The sequence below is a fragment of the Cetorhinus maximus genome, chromosome 3, assembly GCF_964194155.1.
Source record: "Cetorhinus maximus chromosome 3, sCetMax3.hap1.1, whole genome shotgun sequence".
Taxonomy (NCBI): domain Eukaryota; kingdom Metazoa; phylum Chordata; class Chondrichthyes; order Lamniformes; family Cetorhinidae; genus Cetorhinus; species Cetorhinus maximus.
In genome coordinates, this window is record NC_135881.1 from 183,040,111 (window position 1) to 183,066,480 (window position 26,370).

At 44.4% G+C, this 26,370-nt stretch overlaps 1 protein-coding gene across 2 annotated transcripts in view; it reads right to left on the reverse strand.

The window, feature by feature from the left end:
* Positions 1-539: 539 nt before the first annotated feature.
* ropn1l (rhophilin associated tail protein 1-like) overlaps positions 540-26,370 on the reverse strand; it is a 71,161-nt gene continuing 45,330 nt past the window's right edge. For both annotated transcript variants that reach the window (XM_078539369.1, XM_078539370.1), the window contains exon 6: positions 540-1,188. In XM_078539369.1, coding sequence (XP_078395495.1) covers positions 1,101-1,188 — 88 coding nt within the window. In that variant the 3' untranslated portion in view covers positions 540-1,100. The remainder of the gene's footprint in view (positions 1,189-26,370) is intronic.

The window sequence follows — 26,370 nt, forward strand, 5'->3', positions numbered from 1 at the left end:
CAGGAAATATTTACCTGGAGGAGGGGAAGATGTGGGGAAACAATGTTTAACTGCCACAGAGAGTAGAAATTACCATCATCCCAAGGATAATTTCAATTTCCGTGTCTATGTAGTTGAATAAATGAAGATTTTTTAATAAAACTTGAAATCTATTAAAAGTTCTGAGCAAGTTCCATTTTATAATGTCCACTATATACATTCCTAAACAGGATACAGGTAACCATTCTCCTCAGGCTTTGATAAATGTCATATTAACGAAATAGACTGAAGTAAATGCATTAACTATCACACTTTACTTTATTACATCTAAAAGGCAGTTTGTGAGGTTGAACGCAAACCACACAGTCATTGCCACATGGCCTGAGAAAAGAATTACAAGGGGCAGAACTTTACGGCCTCGTTTCGGCAGGGACGGGGTCATAAAATTCGGCGAGCCATCATAAACTCCATTGACTTCAGCGGGAACATAAAATCCCACTGCCATAAAATTCTACCCATAGAATTTACAGCAGACAAACAGGCCATTCGGCCTACTGAGTCTATGTTGGTATTTATGCTCCACACAATCTGTATTTGATTCTATTCCCTTTTCCCTCATGTATTTATAGTTTTCTCTTCAAGGCATCTACGCTATACACCTCAACTATTAGATGTGGTAGCAAGTTCCACATTCTAAGCACTATCTGGATAAAGAAGTTTCTCTTGAACTCTTTATTGCATTTATTAGTGACTACCTTATTTTGATGGTTCAAAGTTTTGGATACCCATAAGTGGAAATATCTCCTTTACTTCTAACCTATTACATATAAGCATTTATATAACATGTTAACAGCTCCTGGGGATGTCCCAAAATCCTTTACAACAAATGGATTCCTGTAGTTTTACAGTCATAATGGCAAACAACAAATAGCAAAATGTGCAGAATACCAAAAAACATGCAAACCTTTGGAACAATGCAACTTTATTAAATGTTAAAAAGATCAGAGTGGAAAATGAAGATTTTATTAGAAATGTAAGTTGTTGCTTGTTCTCTGTGGTACATTATATTCTTTTTACCAACATTGAACATAACCTTGGAGGAACAAAAAGATTGTGTTCAGTTATAATGGCAATTTGTTTTCTTTGGGATGTTTTGCTTTATTAAGTTGCTTGAAGTTTCTGGGCTGTATCAATCCACCTTGCTTATCCCTAAAAAAAAAATAGAAAAAGTAGGTGATGATCAATAGGTGTAGTGAATTCTCCAATACGATCTGAAAAAGAAGCCATCTTCAGCTCTCATTATCTACAATGCAATTTACCTGTTTATTGCACTTACCACTGTTCATTTTTTATAGGAAGGTATCAGGTTAAAAAATAGTGTTCTAAACTTGTCCCTCTTAAAACATAAATTCATGGGCAGAAATTTGCCTTTGGCAGGTGGGCCTGGTGATGGCGGGCGAGAAGCCGGCTGCCGCCTGCGACCGGCATCACACCATGATTTCACGCCGGTGAGCCAATTAAGGCCCACCCAGCGTGAAACGCGAGTAGCAGCGCTGATCGCTGCCTGTGCAGGGGTGGGGGAAGGGTGGGTAGTGCGAGCAGGCCAAGCGTGAACCTGCATAATCTCCCTGAGATACGGAGCTGCCTCAGGGAGATGAAGAGATATATATAAAAATAAAGAAAATAAAAATGTAATAAAACATGGCCCCTCATGTGACTCTGTCACATGAGCAGGGACATGTTATTAATGAAAAATTAAAGATTTAATTTAATTTTTAGTTGCTTTTGGAGACCTCATCCCGCCCATGGAGGAGGTTTCCAAAGAATGCAAAGGCTGCTTGGCTTTGTTGCCTGCCCGCCAACTGTTAGGTTGGAAAGGGCAGCGAAAAATGTACGTTAACTGATTACTTAATGGCCTTAACAGGCCTTTTAATTGTCAGTAGATGTGCTGCTGGCTCCGGCGCGCACCCACCAACCCAACTATCGCACGACTGTGCATTGACGTCGGCACACTCAGACGATGTCAACGCACGTGATTTCACACTCGAGCAGGTCGGGCACGTGCCTGCCCGCTGAGCGAAAATTTCTGCCCATGATATTTTTCTGCACTTTGCTACTCACAAAAATGCAATTACAGAGTTTATATAATTATTAAGTCAGGAGTGCTATATGGTAGCACCTCGCTTATTTGAACTGGGCAGCACTTAGAATAGGTAGAACAATATGACAGAAAAGATACACAGCATTATCATCAATAGGAATCACTGGGGCAAGAAACTCTAAACTCAGGTAAACATACCACAAACAAGGCAGGAAATTGATAACACTTCCTTTCAAATTTATCCAGACAGTTCCTTTCTGATGTTGCGGAGTAGTGTAATAGCACATGGAAAATCCACCATTCATAACCTGTAGTTAAGTTCATGCAGAAATCAATGTTATGGGCCACTTGATCCTTTCTATGTGGATAGCAAGGGTAGTTGAAGTGTGGCTCAGGCACTTAGCTGAAGTTCATTTGGATGAGCCCATTGCTGGCTAGTCTTCCCAACTGCAGCTATTTCTGCAGTGGCAACCTCTTGAAAGATGTCTGTAGCTTATCTGGCCTTGGCCACAGGGTGACTTCACCCGCCTCCTCCATGATCCGGTCACTTCGTACAGGAAAATGGTGCACCGAATGACATTTTTTGGTGTCACTCTAAGGGTTGCAGTACAAAGATCTTGGGTAGTTGCATGTTGTATCTGTGCTCTGCTTCATTCCATAGATTGTTTGGGTGTCATTAGCCTCATTTCCCAGAAGCCATCCTCTTTATTTTAGAACACACCTGTGCAGAAGATTGCCTTAAAATTAAAGCATTGTGACAGCAATATGGGAAGTAGCACACTGCAGTGTCTCTAATCAATAACAGCGGCACCTTGATTTAATGGTAATCCCTTTGTGTCCATGTAGACCATGCCATTGTGTCCAATGTCTTCCAAGGCCACATGGATGCTTCAATAACCTTCCTGATTAGTTGGCAATGCAGTGACATTGGGCCATCAGGTCATACTGCTGTCACTTTTCAACAACAACTTGCATTTATATAGCACACTTAATCTGGTAGAACTTCCAAGGGTGCTTCAAGAATGTATAATCTAAAGATCACTAATAAGGGTTATTGCCTACTCTTTCCCCATATCCTTTTATACTCTTTCTTTTCAAATACTTACCTAATTCCCTTTCAAATGACACTGTAGTCTCTGCTTTAGTAGTCGCTTGTGGTAAAGCATTCTGTATCTGAATTACAGTGTAAAATGTTTCCCTTTCCACTTCTTTCTGTGTGTGATAATCATGAGCTTAACCCTCATTGTTACTGATTCACCAACCAGCAAAAACAATCTTTCACATTTGCCCTCAGAAACCTTATTTTGAAAATCTTTATTAGATCCCTCTTTAACACTCCCTTGAATGTGAGTATAACTTTTGCTATCCTCCAGTCCTCTGACTCATTGTTTCTTTCCAAACATTGTTTGAAAATTATAGCTATTGCATGGACTTTCTCCTCGCCAACCTCCCTTTGTTTTCTGGGATATACACCATTTGTGCTTGGTAAATTTTCTAACTTCAATCCTAAGGGCCTTTTAGAATAGTTTCCTTTTGAATTTTTATCTCGAGTTTCAGGTGTTTTGCAGGTATATCCTATGCTCAGCAAAAATTGAAGTAGAATACTTACTAAGCATCTTTGCCTTTTGTACTTTCTTGAGTACAAGATTTCTCGTTTTCCAAGCGGCCTTACCCCTTCTGTGACTTAATGTTAACTGGCAGTTTTCTTTCAAATGTTCTTTCACCTTCATAATCTCCCTTTTTGCTTCTTTTAATTTTTTTGTATTTCTTTTAGTAGTCTTCTGCATCATATTTCCCCTTTTACCATTTGCCTTTCTTAGTGCCTTGCTTTAATTCTCTAATCATGGAATCCCAGCCCATTAATTAACACTGCACCTTATCCATTTTGTATTTAAATAGCTGCCATTGCTGACTAATTGTTCAATGTCATTTTTTTTTTTTGCAAACAACTAATCTGGGCTAAATCCCATCTCATTGATATTCGGTCATTCCCGTTCCAATGCCTTTATCTTCAACTCCTGTTTTGCGAGACCTATTTTCAACCTGTCATGAAACTACCATGTTTTTCATATTATTATTATGGGGCATTGTAAAATGGACTTATGTTTGTGTGTGTGTGGATGGTTCTGTCTGTGTGGCTGATTTAATTGAACTAGAGTTGGATAGACTGCAAGGTTGAGATTATCAAAAGGGTTGAGTGTAAAAAGGGTATTTGAAATGCTAATGAGTGAGCTAGGGTAAAGTCAGTAGATAGGGTGTGAATGAAATTTGCATTTTAAGATAAGTGGAGAGGTGTTTGGTTTTCAAAGAAACATGATAAAGTTTTACAACTGACAGAATAAATAGGGCAAGATAATTACATTTATTTTTCCCAAAAGGAAAAAGCCATACTGACAACATGAAATATTTTTTATAGCATGAGAAAAGTAAATTCCAAAGAAATATGGAAACAATGGGATTTACAGATTGAAGAGGAAGGAGTATATTTAAAGGAGGATGGAAGGTTGTATCAAGGTTGGCTATGTAATATCTAAAAGATACTCTGTGTAAAGCAGACTTGGGGGAAACAGCCTCTAGCCACTTTGCAGAAGTTGTGTTAAAATGCTTTTGGAATTCCACTGTCAGGTGGGTGTTGTGGTAACCTTTCTGCATTGCCTCTCTACATTTACAATCTATTTTGGACTGTTGCCTTAAAGAGGGTGTGCAGTTGAGAGTCAGGTTAATTAGGAATTTTGGGATTTATTATAATATTAAGTAACAGTTTAACTGTAATCTTGTGTATGTGTTTTGATTCTTTTCTTTTGCCATTAAATGTTTTAATTTAATTTCTGTGGACTCGCTACTTCTGAATTCAATGCACAAACTTTCTCGTAATAAATACAAATTGCAAAACCGTTGTGATAGTGTGGCCAAGTTTCCCTTATGGATTTAATCAGCCTGGCAAACATGACCTCCTGTATCATAACAAACCAGAATTTACTTAAGTTATCGCCATTATGTCCCAAATGTTCTCCTGCATTCAGGCATACTTTGTCGGATTCATTACTTAGAACTTGATTTAGCAACAGCATTCTTTCTTGTTGGGCATGTAACATACTGGTTAAGAAAGCATAGGGTTGCCAATCCTCCAGGATTGGAAGATTAATCTCTGTGACATTGCTCCAAGCAACCCAAGAGAAAAATCATAAGAGCATTAAACAAAATTGTGCTTTTTTTTCACATTTTCTTTGAACAGTTTCATTTATTAGTTATAGAACTATGGGGAGTAGGGGAAAAGGCTGTTTCACTAACAGTCAAGGTTAATCCAAATGAGTGACAAAGGCCTGGATTTTCACTATGATGGAAAGTCTCTCTGTCATTGCAAAATTGGCAGATGAGGCCCAAATCTGGAAGTCCCGCCCCCAAACATGGCACCTATCATTTTCGGAGTGGGGGTAGGGAGAATGAGCATGGGTCAAGATTTCCTCAAGCGCATTTTGCAGAAGCAGCTGCACATAGAAATCAGCAGCTGCCCCCACTCGTGTGATTTTGGTGCGGGAGGTGTCTGAAAGCCGACCTGTGCAGATTAGACCTGATAGGAGCGGGTCTGAACTTTTTGGATTTGTTTGCATAGCCGAGGTACCTGTCTGGCGAGGTAAGATACCCTTTGGATATGGTCCCGGGGCACCTTTCGGGGAGGTCAGGTCCCCTTTGGGATTGCCAAAAGTAGGCATGAATGTGCCTAAATTTATTGTATAAATTCATTGGAACCGTGAAGCTCAATGGAACTATCAAAAACTGTCAAAATGAACTGTCAAAGGGAGTTGTCAAGGTACTAAAGCATTTGAACCTCTTGCTCATTACCTCTGGAAAGAAAACGTCAGAAGGGTTAAAAAATTATTGCTTGCTATTTCACTCCGTCTGTTGACATAATCCTTCGGGCTTCCGTTAAGTGGATTAGTGCTGCATGACTGATTTCACAATTGTCCATTATCACAGTAGACTGCCTGCCATTTTACAGTTTGAGTGACTGTTCTAAATGGTTATGGACTCTTTGAAGTGAGACTATGTAATTGAATGAAATGTTTGCTGTTGTAATGGATAATGAAGTTAAAGGAATGCAAATGCAGCAAATGAATTTATGAATGAGAGCATTTTTAAAAATAATGTCTGTAACAGACACTTGGAACCTTATTTTAATTAATTTCAGCATGGGTCCTGAGGTCTTCCCATGGTGGATACTGGGTGGGTGTAAGGGCAAAGGATGGTGGATCGGGAGGCATGGGGTTGCATGAGTTGGCACTAATTTAACATAGCGGCAATGAAGAGCTATGGTGGGGTGGGTGGCGGACATAGGTTGGCATGTAGGGTATAAGTGCCATGAGGGTATGTGGGGGGACATGAGGTGGCATGAGTTGGCATGGATGGGGCACAGGGAGTCTGTTGGGGGTGAGAGGGTGTGAGGGCTGTTTTATGTTTCTCTGCTTTTTAAAAAAGACACTGATACAGTGCCGATGCACTGAGGCAGGCCTTCCGCCCAGCCTGCCTCTGCACCCGGCATCCTTCACACAGATTCTGGGGTCGCCCAGCCCAACTGTCAGGGAAACCTACCAGCTTGGAATGAAAATCTGACCTTTTGGACCACTTTCTCCCAGGTTGGGTTTGCCCAGCTGGGAAATGAACAGACTTTGCGCTCCCGAACCGGGAGCAAAACTCTAGGCCAGAGAGTCTGTTTCATTTCCAACTGGTGTGGGAGAATGAAATGGTGGCATGAGTATAGGGGAATACTGGTTCTAGGTGGAAGGTTGTGATGATACCTCCAGGAAATATGCCCAAGCAGATGGGGGTAAGCCTAAAAAAAAGTTGAGAGTCCATTCTAAGATTCTCTCCCCTTTCCGACCCAAAAGTTTGTCTGAAGGCTCCTTGATGTCGATCACACTAGCAAAAGATTACTCTGATTGTGGCCACAGATAGATTGTTTATCCCTCTGAGCACTGATTTTCACCCCCACCAGTAGTATTTGTGTTCTGCACTGTTCATTGTTTCAGACCCACCCACCCCCATCCTCACCACTGCCCTTGTCCGGTCAGTTATACCGTGCTCCACTGGACTTAGGAATCCTATTATCAATAATACCACATTAAGAACACCCCAACGCAATTGTACTTTTGGGTTTCTTATTACAGCTGTTCAGAAATGCCTTTTAATGGCAAACAATGTCATTAGAATATTTGGAGGATACTGTTAATGAATGAGGTACACTTACATAACAAACTGGCATAGTGACTACAGTATGCATTTTACAGGATCAGGTTTGAATATAGACAGAGAGCTGTGCTTAAAACAATTGATAGTATACTAAGACCAAGTCTCACTATCAATTCTCTCAACAAATACTCCCTTTGCTGGCTGAAATGAGTAAACTTGAGAACAAGAAGCCGGTACTGGGTAATGTGTTATGTAGCATGCTGTCACATGAAATTGTGGCTGTGTTAATAGAGGACTATAAATAGCAGCTATTGGCCTAAATGTAATTGACTGCTCTGGATTCTGTCCTTCAATTAATTCTTCCCTATAATAAAATAATACTAACTGTTAAGGAAATTGTTCACTATCCACAGTACTGTTGTAGTTTTTGAAAGAAGGATAATCAATCAGTAGCAGCTCACATCATAATGTTACATTTATAGTTACTAAGCTAAAAGTTGTAAAATCAATTACTTGCAATGGTACATGAGGGAACAGTCAGCCTTTGCATAAACTTAAATCTCCCATTTAATTCAGTCACTGTGCTTAAAATCACATTTATCTTTTCGAATGCTTGTAAATCTTTTTACCACATTTCTATCTCCTAGTTTACAGAACTTAATCCATTCCGCAAAAGTCAATTAGAAATATTATATTTCCATGTGAACGGTTACATAATCCTAAATGTTATCAAAGCGAGCTTCCAGTAAGTCCTTCAGAACCATCTCCAATGCAGAAGGGCCTGTACCTTAATTTTCTTTTATTCATTTATGGGATGTGGGCATCGTTGGCTAGGCCAGCATTTGTTGCCCCTCCCTAATTTTCCTTGAGAAGGCGGTGGTGAGCCACCTTCTTGAACCACTACAGTCCATGTGGTGTAGGTACACCGAGTGCTGTTAGGAAGGGAGTTCCAGGATTTTGATCCAGTGACAGTGAAGAATATAGTTCCAAGTCAGGATGGTGTGTGGCTTGGAGGGGTACTTGCAGATGGTGGTGTTCCCATGCATTTGCTGCCCTTGTCCTTCTAGAGGGCAGTGGTCACGGGTTTGGAAGGTGCCCTTGAAAAGGATCCTTGGTGAGTTGCTGCAGTGCATCTTGTAGATGGTACACACTACTTCCACTGTGCATCAGTGGTGGAGGAAGTGAATGTTTAAGGTCGTGAATGGGATGCCAATCAAGCGGGCTGCTTTGTCCTGGATGGCATTGAGCTTCTCAAGTGCTGTTGGAACCTCACTCATCCAGGCAAGTAGAGTGTTTCCAACATTTTCTGTTTTTGTTCAGATTTCGTCATTGCAATTTTTTTCATCTCTCCAATAGCTGCTAAATACATTCATAACCTGTGGATAAATCTCTCAGTTTCCTGTAAGATGTCCAGTTCCTTGAACTCTGACTTAAGGCTACAATTTATTAATTTTAATCACTCTTCCACTAATGCCCTTTAGGGAAGGAAATCTGCCATGCTTACCCGATCTGGCATACATTCACTGCAGACCCACCGCAGTGTTGGCCCTTAATTGTCCTCTGAAATGGCCTAACAAGCCATTCAGTTGTATCAAACTGCTATTGAAAAGTCTGTTAAATAATACTGGGCGGAATATCCAGCATCAAATTAGTCATTGGATACAACAAAGTACAACCAGCCCAGTTGACCCTGCACTCATCTAGGCAAATGGAGGATATTCCATCACAATCCTGTGCCTTTCCTGAAGGAAAAAACAGTAAAAACTGGGAAATAAGAATACTGGTCCAAACTGGTCTTGTAAACTTTAAAATGGAACATCAGTAAAACTGGGAAATAAGAGTACTGGTCCGAACTGTTTTTTCCCTTCTGGGTTGTCTATTGCAGACAGGCTTTGAGGCCTGTCAGGAGGTGAATTACTTACCACAGTATTTACATGGCTGGTCCAGTTAAGTTTCTGGTCAATGGTAACCCCCAGGATGTTGATAGTGGGGCATTCAGTGATGGCAACATCCTGGCACGATAATTGCGCATTCTCTCTATACTTTGACCAATGTCATTGACCTGAAACATGGGGCTGCATTTTATGGAGACTGCTGGAGTGGGAAAGATGGCTGGCGGGCATAGAGGATTGTGCAGAAGGACACGTGCCAGACTCCCGTCAGCGGGGAAACTGTAAGCGATTAAGTCAGCAGTGGGAAGGTAGCAAAACAGAAAGTTCACCTGTTAGCAGCAGGGAGCTCATTGATATGGGAATCATCCACCCTGTCCTTCTTCATCTTGGATACTGGAGGGGAGGTGCTGGCCAGACAGTGACATCTCAGACCTCAGTTGAACCCTTTGATACCACTGAATGATCTTGTGCGATGGTGGAGGACTCTTCTCCCTGGACTTTGGAACGTCTTTTTGTGTCGGAGCAACAGAAATTCAGATGCTGCGAGACTTAAGCTGCAGAACTTTCCTTCAAAGCCTGCAAGATGATTTCCAACTCTAACACCGGGCTGGCTGCCCTTTAAATATGGCACCAGCTCCTGCCTGACGTCAGAAACACCCCCCGCCACATGATCCAGCGGCAAGCTCGCTTCACCTGTATTCATGAGCTTGCTGCCATCTATTTGAGTTCAGCTGACTGCCATGCACCTGTGCCAGAGCCCCGCTGATTTCCCGGCCCGCCGGTGGGTGCTGTGACGGTAGGACTAAGTCTAACCCCTGTTTTTCTCCCCACAGATGATACCAGGCCTTCTGAGTATTTCTTACATTTTCTGCTTTTATTTATGTTAAACACTCTGTTTGGCTCTCCATAGGCACTGCCTGAGCTGCTGATTATTTTCAGCATTTCTACTTTAGTTCAGATTTCCACTATTCATTGTATTTTGCTTTTGTATCAATATATCTTGTGGTGTAGTAGGTGCCATCCCTGCTTCTGATGCCAGAAGCTCCAGGTTCAAGTCTCACTCCAGGACTTGATGGCCAAAGAAGATACCTCCATAACGTGGTCAAACAGGTTGAATATCAAGTTGCAAATCCTTCTAACAAACACCAATGGCACGTGGTAAGAGTAGGAGAGATTCCTGGTCAGCCATGTGATGGGAAGAAAATTGGAGCATCCACCATCAATATCCATAGCTCCAGGCTACAACATGCATGTAAAAGCGTATATTGCCACAGCAACTCCTTAGGGGGCCAGTTGGCTGGTCAGCTGGTGTTCCATTCAGGACCTGCCTCCTTGCCCTACCTGTGGTGGAGAGTGAGGCACTGCGGGTTGGACCTGCCCTCAGGCAGAGAACTGAAGAACAACAACAATGTCCACAGTACACTAAAAATGCTACATCAAACTCCAGAAATTACAGATGCAACAAAATCTTAAAATGCTGGGTTCTTCTAATCTTTAGCATAAAACAGATGTGCATATTCCAACTGCAAAATTCTCTGACCAAACATTGCTTAAACTCTGAATGACCTTGGGTTTTGTTTAACCACAACAATTAGATTTTGTGGTCTTAAAATGACCAACCATCGTAAAGACTGTTCTACTTCAATGGAATACTGCATTGTGTTTTACATGATATTTTTGTTAATATAAAACAATATCTTAATCAATCTGTGTGAAAGGTCACAGGGACTCGCACACTTAAGTGAACAAGAGAACGAACTTGCATTTATATAAGGATTTTCATGTACTTTGGATGATCCAAAGTGCTATATAACCAATTAATAACTACTTGAAAGTGTGGTGCCTCCACTATCTAGAAAAGTGTGAAGAGTGCCCTCGATTGGCACTTTAATTGGTATAATTGGCTACCCACTAAGAGTGGGCTATTAGCCATCACCCCTCCAGAAACCACCTCCGTGAAAATTGGCTGTGGGTGGGAATGTGCCAGTAGACCAGCATGCTGGTCGGTAGTGAGAAATTGCCATCTTGCCCATTTCCAAACCTGCCTCCGCCTCAGGATGAAAATTCTGCCCATCATCTCTGGTGATGCAGTACTCCCTCACTGCTGCACTACATATTATGTGCTTAATTGCTGGAGTGGGATTAAACCCATCACCCCCTGACTCAGAGCCATCACTGAGCCGATGTCAGACTACAAGTATCTCATTTTAAAGTTGTGGATGGAGTCCAAATGCTTCCTTGGCATGTGACAGTTCACTCAGGGAGTCTGAGTTGCTGTGGCAACATGCACTTTTTACATGCTAGTTGCAGTCTGGAGCTATGGTGATGGTAGAGGGTCCAACTTGGCTGACCAGGAATCTCTCCTGCTCTTAACACCTACCACTGATGTGTGCTGGAAAGATTTGCAGGTTTGTCTGTGTTACGAATGTACCTTCCTTGGCTGTCAAGTCTGCAGTTTGGACTCAAACCTGGAGCTGCTGGCTCAGAGGCAGGAACGTCACAAGACCTCGCCAAATACTTCCTTAGAAGACTTTAATTGCAGCTGATGGTTTGTTGTTTGAGAATCCCTGATAGGCTTTGAAGCAGATTTAATCAGATTACAGGTTATTTCAAGTAGTGAGATTTTATACTAATTCCAGGAATACCTACACAAAAATGTTGATTATCATTTGTCTGTCCCACCTTCTGAGTTGCTAAGGAAATGGAGATCCATTATTAAATGTGTGTGTGTATGTGTATGAGAGAGAGAGAGAGATAAATAGAGATGGTGGGGTGGGCTGGGGGGGGTTGAGACAGAGAGAGAGTGAATTAAATAGAGTTATATAATGAATAACTACAGTGTATGAGAAACTCCTTGCCTAAAGCAGAGGTATACTGGTGTGCTACAAAATAAAACACAACAGGAACACTCAACAGATTAAACTGCTAGATAACCAACCAATCCATTTATCTTACCTGCTATGTCTCATTACCTGCACGCTAAATGCTTTCCTTTGCCTATGAAACACGTACAGTCTTGCCTAATCTTATATAAGATCCTGAGGGATCTTGACAGGATCGATGTGGAGAGGATGTTTCCTCTTGTGGGAGAATCTAGTACTGGGAGCCACTGTTTAAAAATAAGGGGTTGCCCATTTAGGACAGAGATGAGGAAGTAACATTCGCACCACACAAGTGCCAGGCAATGACAATCTCCAACAAAACAAAATCTAACCATCACCCCTTTACATTCAATGCCATTACCATCACTGAATCCCCCACTATCAACATCCTAGGAGTTACCATTGACCAGAAACTAAACTGGACTAGCCACATAAATACTGTGGCTACAATAGCAGGTCAGAGGCTAGGAATCCTGCGGCGAGTAACTCAGCTCCTGACTCGCCAAAGCCTGTCTACAATCTACAAGGCACAAGTCAAGAGTGTGATGGAATGCTCTCCCCTTGCCTGGATGAGCGCAGCTCCAACAACACTCAAGAAGCTTAACACCATCCAGGACAAAGCAGCCTGCTTGATTGGCACCCCATCCATAAATATTCATTCCCTCCACCACTGACACACAGTGGCAGCAGTGTGTACTATCTACAAGATGCACTGCTGAAACTCACGAAAGCTCCTTAGACAGCACCTGGAAGTTCCCCTCCGAGCCACTCATCATCCTGACTTGGAAATGTATCGCCATTCCTTCACTGTCACTGGTTCAAAATCTTGAAACTCCCTCCCTAACAGCACTATGGGTGTACCTACACCACATAGACTGGAGCAGGTCAAGAAGGCTGCTCACCATCACCTTCTCAAGGGCAATTAGAGATAGGCAATAAATGCTGGCCTAGGCAGCGAAGCCCACATCCCTTGAATGAATGAAAAAAAAATGGAGAATTTTTTTTTCTCAGAGGGTGATGAGTCTTTGGAACTCTCTTCCTCAAAAGGCGGTGGTGGCCGAGTCTTTAATTATTTTTAAGGCAGAATTAGATAGATTCTTGATAAGGGGGTGAAAGGTTACTGGGAGTAGGCAGGAATGTGAAGCTGAGGTTACAATCAAATCACCCATGATCTCATTGAATGGTGGAGTAGACTTGAAGGGCCAAGTGGCCTACTCCTGTTCCTAATTTGTATGTTTGTCATCAAACCTTTAGGTCTGATCTAGGAGTTATTAGTAGCTTAACGAAATGCATTTTTACGCACCTATTTACAATCGGTAAAACCCTGAGTCGTGGGGTGAATTTTATGGGGAGAGGGTTGAGTACCCACCCCCACCTCCGGCTGAAAAGTCTACCAGCACCTTGCCAACCAGACATCCAATTTCCCCACAACAAAATTATGCTGGGGCATTCTTAATTACATGAGAGTGGGACCGCCCCCCCGCCCCTCAGGGACAGGAAGTCCTGACCTTGAGAGCTGCTGGCCATTCTCTTTGAATTAATTTGTAGCACAGTTATTCTCTGACTGCTAATTTTGCTTTGCCTGCAGATTAGGTTTGGTCTTGACTCCTCGAATACAATGCTACATGAGGTTGACTAAGGTCTGAATTTTCATGCAGGTGGAGAGGCTCTCCATCTTTGAAAACAGCTCCAGGGATCCAAATCTAGTAGCCCTACTCTCAAACCTGGTCCCCACCATTTTCGCAGGTGGGGAGTTGGGCGGGTAGAACTTTGCACATCCATGGCTCACAAATTGGTTAAAGTGTAGCTACCTTCAGTCTGATCTGATTTTTGCAATGAGGGAGTAGGAAATATCACTTATGTATGTTAGATCTGGTAGGGGAAAATTTAAACTTATCGGAGTTTTTTGGAGAGGTAGGGTGCCCTTTCGGAACGGTAATATACTCTTTTGGATATGGTATTTGGACATCTTTGGGAGAGGTCAGGTGCCCCTTAGGATTGTTAAAAGTAGACATGAAAGGATGTAAAAAAAATGGATGAATTCATTGGAACTGTCAAAGCGAGCTGTCAAACTGTCAAGGCATTTAAATCTCCCGTTCCTTAAATATTTGAAAAAAATGCAGGGTTGGAAAGAAATCAGTGCTTGCTATTTCACTCTGTCTGTTGACATAAGCCTGAGGGTTATCAAAACAGGATTAATGCTGCTGATTTCACAACCTATCATCAACATGGAAGTGTGATTATGAATGCAAATGCTTCTTCTTATACGGAATTAAAGGAAGATAAATGTAGTGAATGGGTTTTTATCAATGAGAGTGTTTTTTAAAATAGTGAATTCATGAATAGGCACGTAAGTACTTCATTTAATACCAGCACAGGTCCTGAGGCCTGCCCATGGTGGGTACTGGGTGAGTTGGCATGGAGGATGTAAGGGCCATGGGGGTGGGCGAAGGGTCATAGGTTGGCATAGGGGCTATAAGGGACCATGCAGGTGGGTGGAAAGGCATAGGTTAGCATTGGGAATATAAAGGGCCATTGGGGGGGTGGGGGGGGGGGGTGAGGGGAGGGTGGGTGGAGAGGCATAGGTTGGTATAGGGGTTACAAAAAACCATGCAGGTGGACAGAGGGGCATAGAGGATATGAGGGGTCATGCTGGGTCGGTGGAGGGGCATGAGTTTGGCATGGAGAGCGTGTGGAGTGGATGAGGGGGTGTGAGGGGTAAGGGCTGTTTTTGGTTTTATTCTTTTTTTCCCCCACAGTGCTGGAGCACCGAGGTGGGCCTTTACTCCCAGCCCGCTCCCTACCCAGCAGCTCTTGTGTTGCCTCTAAACTATTTCCGGAGGTGGCGGGTCCGACTTCACCCCACCCCCAATCCCCCTGGAAATGAAAATTCGACCATCCGGGACATTTTTACCCAAGTCAGGTTTGTGGAGCTGGGAATTGTCCCGACTCTGCGCTCCTGACCCAGGAGCAAAAATTCAGGCCTAATAGTTCAAATAACATTGCCCCAGCAGTGCCAGAAGACAGTAGTGGCCACTGCTGGGACTACAAGCAGTCCCCATGAGGGAAGATGATGTCTCCTGGACTTGAAGATAAGTCCGGGCGGGCAGTTGGAGGAGAGTGGGAGGTACTGGGTGTAAGGGTAGGGTGGGGTCAGGTTTTAGAGGCCAGGGGGTGGGGGTACACAAAGAGGTGGGGGGTGGGGGGGTGGGAGGATCCTGTGGGTGTAAAATTCATCCCTGTGTGATTGTTAGTTAATCTCTATTCATATAAACCACTATGATTTAAATTAGATTTACTTACTACTAGCCCTAAATAATAGATAAAGCAACCTTTTGTTTTAAGTTTTTATCCAAATGTGTTTTTTTTTCATTTGGGCATTTAATTTTATTTGAATATACTTCACAGTAGATACTGAATGTGAAGTACAACTGCCCTATTCAAGGTAATGAGGTAATTATTGTTCTATTGCGTGGATTAAGGTTTAGTTTGCAGATTCCCTGAGAGATTCAGTGATCTCTGGAGGAGAGTGATGCCCCCCGTGATTTTAACGGGCCTGTACAGCAGCTGCGATGTTAAATAAAATAATTAAAAGCAATCCCGTGACACCACCCTGCTCCATACTGGAAACGCACATTCAACATTTAATTGTGCGACGATCGTTTTATATTTAATTGACAATTAGGACTGAGATGAGGAGAAATTCTTTACTTAAAGGGCTGTGAAACTTTGGAGTTCTCTACCTAAGGAGGCCGTGGATGCTCCATCGTTGGGGTAGACAGATTTTTTCTTCTCTCAGGGTACAAACGGATATGGGGAGCAGGTGGGGAAGTGGGGTTAAAGCCCAAGGTCAGCCACAATTGTATTGAATGGTGGCGCAGGCTCAATGGGCCATGGGGTTTACTCCTGCTCCCATTTCTTATGTTCTTGGGTGGTGTTCTAGAAGAGTTTGTAAAAGTAGACAACATAGAAATGGCCATTTTGAGCATTTTGGTTCTGAGATGACGATTCTGGAAAACAGAAGGGTGAATTCTCAGCTGTGTTCAGAGGATGGTTTTTTTTGCCACCAAGGTGAAGGACTCCTGTTCTGGACTTAGGCCAATTTATATATTTCAAGCAATCTATTACCAGGAGCCTGCTTTTTTTTTTTGCAGCCAGGATGCCCAATTTTGCTGCAGTGACTTAAAGGCCAAGATCAACAAAAGAACGTTTTTGCTGGCAGAAATTTGCAGGTAATCAGGAACACGAATCAGAGGACGAGCATCTTTTCATAATGCAGCTGCAAAGGTGCAGCAAGTGCAGCTGAATAAAATTGGCCTCCTTCAATACCATGAGCTGAGAGAATGGGAGAGGGTGGCTCTTGCACATCAATCAGATCTCAACCACCTAGACATAGGCTGGGAATTTCTGTGCCAGCCGGTCTCGGGCGTGTTCAGTGGTGTGAGCAGACAATATGGTGCGATCGGTTTCCCGATGGCACGAAACCAGTTTGTGATCGTCCGCTCAGCCCGCCGATGGCGGACTGCGTTTCCCTCCAACGGACGTCAGGAACCTCATTGTAATACATCTGCATATCATTCATTATTAGGCCTTCCCATCGGAATCTTCCTCCCTAGCCACTGGACCGTCCACCCACATCAGCAGGAATGCATGCCGACATGTTTCACAACAGCATATGACAGGCATGCACTTGGCGGGCTCCACTTCGGAAGTGAGTACACAGTAACGTTGTGCAGCGCTCACTAGTGTCGCCTGTTGGATTTCAAGCTTGAGGTGCGTTGGGTGGGTATGGCAGGGGAAGGCAAGGGCAGCCCTGTGGCTGAGGTGACTTCAGGGTGGTGGCAAGGGCAGCCCTGTGGTTGAGGCGTGTTTAGGAGGGGTGGGCGGACAGGTTGGGCTGCCCTGCAGTTGAATGTAGCACAAAAGCATTCGGGGTGGGGGGTAGGGTGGGCAAGGGAAGCGGCCTTATATAAAGTGACCATTCCTCTGCAACTGAGACGGTTCAGGCACAGCCATTGATATGACTGGAGTCGGGCCTCTAGCTTATCTGCCCACTCAAGCAACACAGAGGCATCAAAGTGCCACCAAGTGCTCCAGAGCTCTTCACACCTTGAGCACGGACTGCAAAGTAATGAGCATTTTAATGGACTGCAGAATAATTGGATGGCTGGGCATGTTGTACAATCTCCTTGCTAAAGCTAGCCCTGGAGCAGTCACTGGTGGAGGCGCTCACAGCCCCTTGCAATGTCACCATCACAGTTTGGACCAATTTCACCAATGGTTCAAGCTAACAGTGCAGCCTTAGTGCGGGTTGGGAGAATGCCTGCGCCTGAGCTGAGAGCACAGCATGAAGTCCAGAGGGCAAAGCTGCCACCAGTTGGTCAGGTGGAGTGGGACGGAGGTGGTTGGGATTTCGGGCAGCCATGCAGTGCCCTAAATTCTAGCCATCCAAGTGGTGGCCAGCACTCTCTGCAATGTGTTAAGAGGCCTTCACACTTAACCAGGACAGGTTCTTTGTACACCCATGCATCTATGTGTCTCTTTCTTTCATCCTTCAGGAAAAGTAAATCAGGATCACGGAGCCCAGTGAACTAGCTGTATGCCTCATGGCTTACAGAGAATGAAGACGGCAGAGAAGAAAGTGACAGAGGTGCCTGGCTGCACAGAGGGAGGAGCAGCACCCTCAGGAGAAGGGGCAGCTGGGGCTACTGCACACGCCGACGACGAGCCACAGCGAACCGTCGCTGGTCGACACCAAGCTAGACTCCGCGTCTATAGACACCACCTTTCATTCTTGCAGATGACCAAGAACCAGTGTCGCCGAAGATTGCACATGTCTAGGGAACTGCTCAGTCACATCTGCCAGCTACTGCAGGATTTGGCGCCTAGAGGGCATGGAGGGCATCCACTGCGAGTGGGCGTGAAAGTGACCACAGCACTCAATTGCTACGCCAGTGGTTCCTTTCAGGGCTCCACAGGTGACCTCTGTGAGATATCATAAGCCGCCACCCACAAATAAATCTATGAGGTCACGGATGCCATCTTTGCGAGGGCACACAACTTTGTGCATTTCACCCAGGACCAGGACAGCCAGGATGCAAGAGCGATTGGGTTTGCCCAGATCTTGGGTTTCCCACAGGTGCAGGGTGCCATTGACCGCACTCACGTGGTGCTCAGGTCTCCGTCACAACACGCAGCAAATTCCATCAACCGCAAAGGATTGCATTCACTGAATGTGCAGCTGGTCTGTGACCACCAGAAACACATCCTGCAGGTCTGCGCACGATTTCCAGGGAGTGTGCACGACTCCTACATTCTCAGTCGGTCACAGATCCTTGATGAATTCCAGGGTTCACAGAAACAGCAGGGATGGCTCCCAGGGACAAGAGCTACTCGCAGAGGGCGTGGCTCATAATACCTGTGCGGTGACCTCAGACTGCAGCAGAGCTAAGGTATAACGGGGCTCATGCTGCAACTCGCAAGTTGGTGGAGCAGGCCATTGGGATGCTGAAAATGAGGTTCTGTAGCCTGGACCGGTCTGGTGGAGCCTGCAATATAGTCCACAGAGGGTGTCACGCATTGTTGTCACCTGCTGCACCCTTTACAACCTGGCGCTGCAACAGGGAGAGGAGCTGGCTGATGAGGAGATGGAGGAGCTGGAAGTCTCCTTGATGAGGAGGACAGCGACGAAGATGAGGGTGAGGAGGTCCTCGAAGGCGGCGATGATGGGGATGAGGCCCTCACACTGGCCAGATGAGGCTCGGGAGGCCCTCATAAATGTTAGATTTATGGAGGATAATGACGACATGCAGTGAGGAGACCCCATAGATCTTCACATTGCACCTGTGAATGTTTGACTCCAGTCTGTCTTATGGCAGTGCGCATTACCTCTGTGGTAATGTTCCTGTCATGGGGATTCAGTGGAGGCCCTAATAGTCGCACAATTGCAGGAGGATGATGACAACATACAATGAGGACACTCCACAGATCTTCACATTTCCTCAGAGAATGTCTGACTCCTGTCTGGCTGAGGGCAGCTCGCTTGCACTCTGTGATCAGGGTCATATCATAGAGACGCAGCCATGAAACTTTAGAAGCACCTGATCCTTTGTCCACTTTCAGCATCTGAGCCCTTCAGGAGCACAGCATCACTAGTCACAGATGCTGAAGAGATGGGGGCCAGCCCCACCTTAAAGGTGCTGAGGGCACACAGAGAGAATGACGGAACTCTGTGACGCCTGCCCACTACATTCTGGCAGCAATGACGAGCACCGTCGAAGTGCAGTCATCAGTAATGTGTCCAGGGAGTGTAAGGCCAAACCATCACTTTGATCTGAAGGCTGCACAAAGAACAGGGAAGAGGCCCTGGACTGAGACACCTGCCCTTATCTCGTGCAGAAAGGTTTCAGATCTGAGTGACACCATAACTGCTCATCAGAACAAGGAGCCATAGGTAGGGAGACATTCTTGGGAGTTTATTGACAATAATGAACAGTATGTACACGTGATTAACACCCATGCCCAGGCTGTGCAACTACATCTTAACTTTCCTAACACTGCCGCTACAGCAGAGGTGGAGGCAACCTGCTGACTGCTACACCCTGTCTGCCTTGACTTTGGCGGGCATCCTCTGGAGGGCCAAGACCTGGAGGGCCCCGGCCTGCTTTTGGTGTCCTGCTGTGTGGCAGTGGCGCCCTCCTCGGCCTGTGGAGCTAAAGCTGCTGAGGTCACAGGAAGGGGATTCAGATGGGCTGGACACTGCTGCAGTCACCTTGATGAATGGCCCCGGGGGAAATCCTGCTGATCCTCCTCCATTTGGGTGCCCAAGGGCCCCAGGCTGACTTGTTGAGGAGAAGGGGTAGCTGGAGTGAAATCGAGCTGCCCCGCACCCCTCTCACATACACACTGTTGGAGGCCAACTGTGGCATCAACAATGGAGTTCAGCCCGCGCAGCAGTGCAGGAGCGACATCCTGGACCAAGGTCTCCATGGCGACCACCATCTTACCAGTGTTGACCTCGGTGTGCTGGCATGTTGGTGCTATCACCTCAGCCTGGAGGCAGATGGACTCCTCCATCGTGCCTTGCAATCTGAGGAGTGCAGCGGACATCCCTTCCGGGTGTTCCCGAGCTTGCCTTTGCAGCTCCAGCAACTGTGACACGACCGAGTCTAGAGGCTCGTCATCTGACTTGGACTCAGCGAATTTCTGGCCTCCAGCAGCCCTCTGAATACCGGACACCTGGGAAGTCCCTGCTGCTGTCTGCTGTGGATCAGACAGTGTGATGTGCTCACCAGATTGTGACCCCGAGGCTACTCTAAAGCTAGGTCCCACTGAGGTGTGTATCTCTGCACTGGTGGAGGGTGTGGGTGACGCTGTGACGGGACTTCAAGGAGGGTGCCTTCAGATTCCTCTTCAGAGGTTTCTTCAGGGCTTGATTGGAAGCCCCGAGTTGTGGGCTCTGTCGGCTGTTTCCCAGATGTGCCTGCGGAAGCAAGGAGAGATAATTAGTGCATGGTAGTGACCTGTGGAACAGGACACATCGCTCACAGCAAGGTTGTCTGATGGATGTTTCACTGCTGGATCCTCACTTGGTAGGGCACCACCAACCTCACCATCAGCACAGGAACGATCTAGATCGTCGCCGGACAGCTGGATGACTCTATTTTCAAAGTCCGTGAGGACCTTGTTTTCAGGCATTCCTCAACCAGCCTGCAACCCCTCCCTTTTGTTGTGTGCCAGCTTGTCCTGCATGAATACAGATGGAGAGAGTGTAAGCAGGATGCCTGCTAGGCCAGATTATAAGTATGCCTGGCATGTGTGGGTGGTGTGTGGTCCAGGATGAGGACAATGAAGGTGTGTGTGAGCGAGTGAATGATGATGTCCCTTGAACTTGCAGTGAGCGAGATCCCTGTGGATGTGAGATGGGTTTGTGAGTGTGAGAGTTGAGAGTGATTGGCGGAACAGAGGAGATCATTCATCCTCTTGCGGCACCAGGTGGCTGTCCTCTTTTGCAGGGCATTGGCGCTGACCATAGCTGCCACCACCTCCCAAGTCTGGTTGGTCACACTGCTGCCCATCCTGTGGCCAGAGCAGGGGTAGAGGACTTCCCAGCAGGCTTCCACAACACCCAAAAGGCATTCCAGTGATGCATCGCTAAACCTGGGGGCTGCAGTCCTTTTGCCTTTCGTGGACATCTTCCCTGCAGTAGTCATGGGCTGGAAGCACTGAGACATGTGCGCACGGCTAGACTTTAAATATGGTGCCCGCCATGCTGAAGTGGTGAGGTGATGGTGTAGCAGGTGAATGAGAGCCCGCCTGCCATCGAAATGGTGTGTTTCTCAGGAATGTATAAGTAATGCGGCAGGTTTGGGACAATACAGCGTGAAAACAACTGAGTGTAAATCTGGGACGGTTCCGCCCATAATTGCTGAAAGTGCAGACAAGGTTCAGATACATCATGAGCCATCTATCTAAGTTTGTTAACAACATTAAGTTAGATGGTGCCGTAAATAATGGCAGAAAGTAGCAAAAGGACATAGACAGGTTAAAGAAGTGGGCAAAGCTGTAGCAAGTGGAGTTCAATATGGAAAAGTGTGAGGTCATCCACTTTGGGCTAAGAAAGATAGATAAGAGTAATTTCTAAAAGGAAAGAAGCTGGGAGCTGTGGATGAATAGAGAGATTTAGGGATCCAAGTACAGAAGTCACAAAAAGCTAGTGAATAGGTACAAGAAATAATTTAAAACATGAATTGAATGTTGGCCTTCATGAGGGCTGAAGTACAAAGGGTGGAAGTTATGTTACAATTGTACAGATCTCATATTAGACCCCACCTACAGTATTCAATTCTGGGGCATGCACCAGATTTACCAGAATGATACTGGGGCTTAAAGGATTAAATTATCAGGACAGGTTGCAAAGACTAGGCTTGTATTCCCTTGCATATAGAAGGTGGTCTAATTGAGGTGCCTTAAGATGATGAAGTATTTCAATAGGGTAGACAGAGAGAAATGAGTTCCTCTGGTTGGGGAGTTCAACCTTAAAATTAGAGCCAGGTCATTCAGGGGTGATGCCAGAAAGAACTTCTTCACACAAAGGGTAGTGGGAATCTGGAACTGCATCCCCCAAAATATTGTGGAGGCTGGAACAATTGAAAATTGAATCTGAAAAGCAACATTGATTGGATCTTAAGTTCTTGGTTCCTGATCTCATAGGGTGTGCAATAAAAAACGCAAATTGAAACAAATGCGAAGCACCAAATGTTTTCCGTATTCAAGGGCCTACCAACTGCCTGTTGTCCGGCATTATGGTGTCAGCCCCAATGTCACCTGGAAAGGGGCAGCAATTTGTATCCCCTTTTAATTCTGGCAGGAGGTAGTTCTCAAAATATTCCCCTGTAATTCCTGTCAGTGCAGAACAGCACTTCCTGCAATAATCAGTTTATATTGATGACAATAATACATAGCCCTGGAGGTTCCCCCAGAACTGATCTAGGTGTTACTGCTGTCAATATAAGCTGGGCAATGCAGGGAATGCTTTACTGTACTGAATTAAAAGTGGATCACAGTTTCACACTCGGATTGAATTCTTACAAATTTCTACACTGCAAGCGATCCAAGCATTAGCTTTTAACAGCGGTGTATGTCCAAAGTAGTACCAAACACCCCAATAATCAAGAGTTTAAAAGGAAAAGGTAACTGGGTACCACTTGTATTTATATAGCACCTTTAATGTAATAAGTTGATCCAATGAACTTCAAGGGGGCGTTATAAAACAAAATATTACAACAGGCCATATAAAGAGATATGAGGACAAATGACCAAAAGCTTGGTCAAAGAGATAGGTTTTAGGGAGTGTCTTAAAGGAGGAAAGGGAGGTACTTGTGAATATGAAGGGAATTTCAGAACTTAAGGGCCTAGACAGCTGAAGGCAAGGCACTGGTGCTAAAACAATTATAAGTTACTTACAAAAAAAAAGGCAGAACACTCAATATTATTAAGTTGCAGTTGACATAAAATGATAGAATTATATCTGCAAAGAGTGAGTTATATTAAGATTAGTTCCCATTCTAAATGAAAAGTACAGCAAGCTAAATGATAAAGGACAATTCCTGTGGCCTTTAAAAATAATGAAGAGTTGATTGGCCTTATAAGGACAACATAGGTTTCTTAGCAACACTGAGCACGGAAGCAAGAAGGTAAGAAGCTTTAGTGGAGCTAATACCACATCTTCTATTCTCGGAGTTGATAACCAAACTTCAAATTTGACTTCAGTAGATTTATTGCGGAGAATTCAACCAATGCTCTTGGGATCACAGGGCCTATTATTTTTAGATGATAGCTGATTTTTGCGTAGGAAAACTGATTACAACAAAATATCTCCATTACATGTTTCATATTCTTTTCAGCATTAACTGAGAATTAAACAGAGGTCTACAATTATTGTTCTGTTGCATCTTACTTAGTGCACTGACACCTACAGTAAGGACACCTGCAAAACTAGTTGGTATTACATTTTTAAAGAATCCTGCTTTTCCCAGTGATATTTTCCCTTCCTTTGCTTTTGATATATATTAGTGGTCTAGGCTTGATTACAGAAGGCACAATGACACCAAATTTGGAAGTACTTTGAACTGAGAGGGATAGTGGGAGACTTCAGGAGGACATGGACTTCAGGCTGGGGGAATGGCGGACAGATGGCAGATGAAGTTTAATGCAGAGAAGTGTGAAGTAATACATTTTGTTACAAAGAATGAGGAGTGGAATATGAAATAAAGGGTACAATTTTAAAGTGGGTGTGGGAACAGAGAGACCTGGGGGTGTACGTGCGCAAACCATTGAAAGTAATAGAACAGATTGAGAAAGTGGTTAAAAAGGCACAAAGGGTCCTAGGACGTATAAATAAATGGACACTGCAGTTTAGGAAGAATGTGACGGCTTTCAGATGGGGTACAGAAAAGATTTACGAGAATGGTTCCAGGGTTGAGGGGATTCAGTTACGTGGATTGATTGAAGAAGCTGGGTTCTTTAGAGATGAGAAGGTTGAGAGGAGATTTGATAGAAATGTTCAAAATCATGAGGAGTCTAGACAGAGTAGATGGAGAGAAACTGTTCCCATTGGAGGAAGGGTTGAAAACCAGAGGGGACATGAACAAAAACTTTTTTTACTCAGCGAGTGATTAGGATCTGGAATGCACTACCTGTAAGTGCGGTGGAGGTAGACTCAATCATGACATTCAGAAGGGAATTGGATAATTATCCGAAGAGAAAAAAATTGCAAGGCTATGGGGAAAGGGTATTGGAATGAGACGAGCTGAGTTGCTCTTACAGAGAGCTGGCGTATTCATAATGGGCCAAACTGTCGTCTTCTGTGCTGTAACAATTCTATGATTCTATGAAACCAAAGCTTTCCAAATATATAGCTGTTTTTTTTCTACAATAAGCATTTAAGATCACTGACACTAAACATTTGAAAAGAGGGTACTTCAACCTACGCAAGGCTAAATTGAAGCCAGTTTGGTGGAAGAGTCCAGACCTCTTTGCAAACTATGATACTAGAGGATGTTCACCCAGTGAACCTTTTGGCCTTAATGTCACTAAACCCGCAATGAGAAAATAATTATTGGGGGTGGGGTGGGGGGTGGAGGTAGTTTCTGCAAAATCTCTAAGAATTTTAAGCCACAACTGCCAATATTAGGTGGGTGTGTGGGCGGTGAAATGTGTAACATTTTTGATCAACAAGAGTGGCTTAAATTCCGCATGAAACCAGAACAAACAGGACAGGATTTGTGTTTTAAAACGAGAGATTTAAAATAATGATCCTCGTTCTGAATGAGTGACTCTTGGCTGATCCATCTCAGCAAAAGTGTGTAGTTTATAGGGTGCACCTTATCTGAGTTACTTGTCTCACTGGCCTGTTTCTGAATGGTAAATTCATTCAGCCCAACAGGGCTATGTCGGTGCTTATACTTCATGGAAGCCTCCTCTCACCTTACTTCATCAACATATCCTTCTATTCCTTTCTTTCTCATGTACTTATCCAACTTTGCCTTAAATACATCTATGTTAATTGCCTCAGTTACTCCATGAGGCAACAAATTGACATTTAGGATTTGGAAACAAGATTAACGTTTCAGTGCAAGTAAGCATTGCATTGTAAAAATTGCCAATTAACTGGAAGTTTGTTTCCACTTCTCTGTAGCTTTATTTCTTGCAATGTGTCAGTGCTGGCTCAGTGGGAGCACTCCCACCTGAATGAGGAGGCTGGGGGTTCAAGTCCCACTCCAAAGACATCAGCATGCAATCTTGTGTGAAAGTTCAGCAACCCCTCAAAACTGCATTGAAATCTCAAAGGTGCCTTCGTTCAGACATTAATCCAAGGCCCCATCTGCCTTCTCAGCAGCATGCAAAAGATTCCATGCACTATTCAAAGAGCAGGGGAATTTACTTGGTGTCCTGGCAAACATTTATCCCTCAACCAGCACTACCAAATACAGATTATCCAGTCATTTCTCTCATCGCTGTTTGTAGGACCTTGCTGTAGGCAAATTAGCTACGTTTCCCCAAAACAGTGACTACGCTTTGGGAGAACTTAATTGGATGTAAAGTACTTGGGGGCATCCTGTGTTGTGAAAGATGCAGTAGTTTTGCACCAAACTACATGCTCTGACAATGCGATGATTATACATCAATCAAAGAGATCGAGAGTGGATGGTGGGCTTCCCATACAACTACAATTGTGTAGTCCAGGGATACAAGGGTTAATCCTGAGTCATGCTGCTCCCGTTCACTGCATGTTTAAACTTTGGTTTATGGGGAATGTGGGGTAACCAACGAAAATTTCAATTCACAGTTCCCTAGCTACCAACTCCATCCTTCTCCCTGGCAACTGTCTGAAGCTGAAAAAGACAATTTGCAATCTTGGTGTCACATCTGACCCCGAAATGAGCTTCTGACCTCATATCCAACACCATCACTAAGACCACCTATTTCCAACTTGAAACACACTGCCTGACCCTGCCCCTGACTCAGCTCATCAGCTGCTGAAACCTTCATCTATGTCTTCATTACCTCTCGACTTGACTATTCCAATGCATTCCCGGCCAGCCTCCCACATTCTACCCTCCATAAACTTTGAGGTCAGCCAAAATTCTGCTGCCCGTGGTCTTAATCGCATCAAGTTCTTTTACTCATCATCCCTGTGCTCGCTGAGCTGCATTGGCTCCTAGTCAAGCAATACCTTGATTTTAAAATTCTCGACCTTAATTTCACATCTCTCTATGGTGTCATTGCCCCGCCCCTTCTCCCTATTCCTGTAATCTCCTCCAACCCC